This window comes from Typha angustifolia, chromosome 12 (assembly GCF_048772165.1).
Source record: "Typha angustifolia cultivar Huaian chromosome 12, ASM4877216v1, whole genome shotgun sequence".
NCBI classification, from domain to species: domain Eukaryota; kingdom Viridiplantae; phylum Streptophyta; class Magnoliopsida; order Poales; family Typhaceae; genus Typha; species Typha angustifolia.
In genome coordinates, this window is record NC_133250.1 from 3,351,907 (window position 1) to 3,356,896 (window position 4,990).

The 4,990-nt window shown below is 39.4% G+C and overlaps 1 protein-coding gene across 2 annotated transcripts; it reads right to left on the reverse strand.

Moving 5' to 3' along the window:
• Nucleotides 1-1,394: 1,394 nt before the first annotated feature.
• LOC140772579 (protein WHAT'S THIS FACTOR 1, chloroplastic) lies at nucleotides 1,395-4,554 on the reverse strand. Of its 2 annotated transcripts, XM_073114721.1 has the most exons (3): nucleotides 3,173-4,554; nucleotides 3,012-3,067; nucleotides 1,395-2,442 (listed from the first exon to the last, which is right to left on the reverse strand). In XM_073114721.1, the coding sequence occupies exon 1, from the start codon at nucleotides 4,489-4,491 to the stop codon at nucleotides 3,226-3,228; it is 1,266 nt and encodes a 421-aa protein (XP_072970822.1). In that variant the 5' UTR covers nucleotides 4,492-4,554; the 3' UTR covers nucleotides 1,395-2,442; nucleotides 3,012-3,067; nucleotides 3,173-3,225. The 2 variants fall into 2 exon arrangements, with proteins under 2 accessions (XP_072970822.1, XP_072970821.1); XM_073114720.1 differs by having other exon boundaries at nucleotides 1,396-2,442; nucleotides 3,012-4,554.
• Nucleotides 4,555-4,990: the final 436 nt, after the last annotated feature.

Sequence of the window (4,990 nt, forward strand, 5' to 3'; positions counted from 1 at the left end):
TACAAGACACCTAATTTTATAATAAGTCCAAACTCAATTTATCAAAATAAGAAGTAATCAAGCATAAACCTAAAATAATATATGAATGAATACATACATAATAGAAATCTATAAATATAAAATTGGAATCCATATGTACAAGTAGACTAACAAATAAAATTCTAAGAAAATTGGGATGTCGTGGTAAATACTGGAGCTGATAGTACAGCAGACACTAAATTATTTGCATCACTAGGATTATCCTAACAAGATCTTACATTATGCTCACTTTTTCACATTTTGAGCATTTGAGGCATCTCTTCGTTTTTATCTCCTCATTCTTGTCTTTGAATAATATTCTTTTCTTTCATTTTTGCCCAGACAGTGGAAGTAGCAATTTGATATTTGAGACTGCCCCTTCTGGCCAAAATTATAAAACAATTTGATTTACGGTGCAAACTGCCCCATAGGTGTATATATATATAGTTTTAATTCATGATTTTTTGTTATTATGGATTTTAATTATTATTAAAAAAATTATATAACCTATATTATATTAGTATATATATATATATGATTATTTTTAATTTTGAGTAATTAGGTTTTTTTTAGTTTCTAGGCTTTATGAGTGATTATTATTTTCTTATTTTACTATCATTATTTTAAATTTATTTACAAAATTTCCATATTTTTAAAATAATATTTAAAATTTATGTAATTAAAAAATAATCTGATCTACGTATTATTTTCTCGGGTGATTTGGGGAGTTTCGAAAAGTGGTTTATAATTCATATATACGTTGTGTACATATACAGGGAAAGGTTAGTTGGTTACAACGAACAACTTATTCGCAAGCAACGTGGTCTTTGGTCCATGTTTGCTAAATTTGATTATAAATAAGAATAATCTTTCAGATTACTCGATGTAAAACAGTTGGGACACAACAGCTAAATGAGCATAACTGAACGCTTTACGTAATTTGTTGGATATTTGAAATGCAGAATGCAACTAAAAATCTTGGTTTTATACGAGGAAAACTAATCGATTGTTATGAACTACGGCCGTTTTCCAATAATAATAATTTATGAACCACGTAACTTTTTTCCTTAGAACTAAACATATCACTTGCTAATCTGTCTACCAATGTTAGTTTCCTTCACCAAAATAAAATACTATAAAATTTACAGTCAATTAATCTCTGACAGTGTTTCTTCCACATTGGAATTATAGAATCCGTAGGAAATAATAACCATCAAATATTAGCTTGCTCTCAATCAAGAAAAGAGTCAGTAGCTTTATAATCTAAGTGCATCAAACAAGTTTAGCCAACATAGTAACCTCAAACATCTTATTCAAAAGGATCAATACAAATGTACTCCATTAGATAAGAAAAGTAAAAAAGAAAATTGGGAATACTTAAATTGTTAACAAATTTGACAAACCTTCTGTATTTCACTAATTTGTAGATCACGTATATAGAAGCAAAGAGAGATGCCATCATTGAAAAGTATCAAATTATCAAAACTAAACTAAATGTCGAGCCTTTGCAAAGGGAAAGATGTGTTCTATTACCCAAGAGTTTGCCTTCATCTGTTCCATGAAAATCCCAATGACTTCCAACTGGAGGCATTCAGAAATCAAAATATTATTTCAGTTCACCTTGTTGAATAAGCAAAGCTGTCCATTCAAATTTATGATGTCCAAATAGACACTAGAGGTGTAAACAAAAAAGTAAGAGAGAAACACATGGTCGCATGCCTGCATGTTGGCCCAACTTCATAATAAAAAGTTGGAAACAGAGGAAAATTTGTATAGGATATACCACACTAGCTTGAAATCTACATACGACATGATCCTACCTACATACAAAGTACATGACATGAGTCTGCATCTAGGGGTGGGGCATTGCTTCTCCAGGGATCAACCGCTGGATGTAGCTTCATCAACCTCTCCAACCTTCACCTTTTTTTTCTCTATCATTTGTTTCATCAGTCTCAGTATCTTGGGATGTCATGTCACCTGTACATGATCTATTAAGTGGCTTACAATGTTGATCTGATGTGAAGGAAGATATCTGTCATGTTACCCGTCGAACTTTAGGAAATAGAAGGTGAGACAGATCTTTTGATTTACAACATCAACGACAACAAAATATCTCTGCCAATCTTGTTCACATACACTGGAATGCAGGCTGGAAACAAGCTTTAGCAGAGATGTTAGATGCACTGGTAAGTGGTGAATTCAAAAGCCATTTAACAGCATTTGGCCAATTCCTGAGCCTAATGATCAGTAATCTGAGAATAAGAAAGTGGAATCTTCCATTGGAATTCCCTTTGATCATCATTGTCTCTACTTCTCAGAGAGGCAGCAGCACTGCAGCCGCCAAATGTTCCACAATTCGCTGCATGAGTGGTTGTGGGTCCTATTGGATAGTACAGGTGCTTCAAGCTCAATCAGTAAAACCTGAAATGTTTCAGCAGTGTTGAAGATATAAATCAAGCTTACTCTGCACAGAGCAAGTTGGCAAAATTGAAGAATGAAAGTTCATATCTTTAGAACTTTCATCTTTTGGTGTCAATATAGGATGTAATGCAACAAATTGTCAAAGAAATGTTCCGATTTCAAGGAAGAAATGAAATAGCAGAACTAGACAATAGAAACATAACAGAATGATCGACAATTTGCTCAGAAGAAGGCAACAAAGCACAAAAAGGGACTGTAGGCTTGAGTTTATAAGGACATAGTACAGTTAAAAGATAATTTAGGAATTAATGCGTGGAGCTCTGAAACATGCTTGCTTCCCAAAATTACAGAAGAACAACTAGAATGTATGTAGCACATTAAATTATGAAAATAATGGCTTATTGAACTAAAACAAGCATCTGTAAAATGGAATTAAACTGTAAAAAAGGTGCAGCCAAAACCTTGACAAGTTTTGTTTTTCCCTCACTCTCCTCACACAAGGTTGAAATTATGATACATGAGACAGAAACAAAGGAAGAAACTGATAATTGTAAGAAAATTCTTCTTACCTTCCACCTTGAGTCTATCAAGTCTTGCAATTAGCGGTCACCCAACATTGTAAGGCCTGATTGGTACAAATTGGTAGAGGATGAGCAACTCTTTTCGTGCTTCTTCTGATTTGAAATCAAGCTAATAATCATGAAACAATATATTCTAGCAGTAATCTTACAATTTGGATCGTAAATATGGACGATAGGGAAATGAGATTATCTGCACTATCCATCACAACCTCTGTCTGTTCTCCTCTTCTTCCTCTTCCTCTTCCTCTTCCTCTTCCTCTTCCTCTCCCTCACTCATTTCAGCGGCATTCTTCCTAGCCATCAACTCCAAATCCCTCTGCAGCTCCTCCCTCTTCCTCCTCAACTTCTCCATATACTCCATATGCCCCTTCGTCATCATCTCCACAAACTTATCCTTGATCTCCAGCAGGGGATCCCTATCCACCAGCTCCCCACGCTCATCGTACGCCTCCCTGAGCACCACCGTCTTAATCCCCCCCTTAAGCGACACATAGAAGATCCCCGGGTGCCTCGTGAACACATTCCCGAACGCATTCGACAGCCTGAACTCCTCGCAAAACTTCCCAATCACCGGCACCGCCATCCTCTTATTCAGCGTCATCGAAAGCACTTCATGCAAGACTCCAACCATCCGCTTCTCCATCTCCGGCGAGGCGGAATGCAAAGTAGATGCATCAGCATACGGTGATATATAGGGCAGCTCGAGCCAATCCCTGACCCACTCCCTCATCTCCTTCTTGAGATAGAAGCCTCTCGGTAGTCGGGGAGTAAAATTGGGGCGCATGCGGATGCCAGTGAGCTCAGATTCAGCGTCGGCGCGGGATTCGATTACGGATTTTGCGAAGGAGTCGTTCCACGAGACCAGTTCGAGGAAGGATTTGCCTTCGCCGGGATTGCCGACGAGGCGGAGGATATGAGAATGGCTAGGAACGAGTGAGGTGAGGAAATCGTCTGGGAAGCCGAAGTCGCGCTTGACGTTGAGCAGCTTCTCGGCGGAGATGGCACGATCTCTGGAGATCATGAGGAGCTTGCAGAGCTTGGCGAGGGCGGAGTTCTCATGGAGTTTACGGAGAGAAGAGTCGAAGGCGAGGAAGGAGAGGAGCGAAGAGGAGGGCTTCAAGAAGGGGACGGGAGGAGAGTTGGGTTTGATGCGGTCGGGATAGAGGTCAAAGATATTTGGGTAGCGAGAGAGGAATGTGCGGATCTTGATCGGTAGGCGGAGACGGAGGCGGCGCTTCTCGAGGTAGCGAAGGGGGATGCGGTGGAAGGGCTCGTTGAGGACCTCGCGGACGACGCGGGAGCAGAGGAGGTAGCGCTTGTCGCGGTCGATGGCGGCATCGAGGATGCGGTCCTTCTTCCATGGGACCTTGAGGCTCGATATATGGGAAGATGGCGTGAGGAGAGGAGGAGGAAGAAGAAGGAGAAGAAGGCGGCGGCGAGAGGTCGGGAAGAGGGAGGAGTAGGCCATGGCATTCCTCTGCTTCGTTTTAGCGGACCTTATTCTCTATAAATGTTTTATGTTTTATGAGAATTTTGTTTCGGGTTCTCCTCTCCCTATTTCGCGATTCGTTCTCGCCTTTTAAAATGCCTTTTAAAATTTTCTGTGAAGTAATGAGAAATGATAGTACATGTTTGTTATTCATATAAAGTATTTTAGTGAAACTTTTTTTTAATTAGGTGAGATCGGACGTCAGATAAATTTTTTTTTTTTTAAATTAAGGAGCTTCATTCAGCTGGCCTGACCGAGTTAGCTAGCTAACCTGGGTTTTCCTCACCCAAAATGGTACATAGGTCTGAGGGAACCAGGTCTGCCAGACCCAAAATTACAGTGGACCCAGCCAACTTCCCATGGTTGGCTGCCCAGTCCGCCACTCTATTTGCCTCTCTAAAGACATTTAATACTTTCCACTCACTACATTCTCTCAGCAAGCTTTTGCATTCATCTACCATATTCTTAATGCACCATG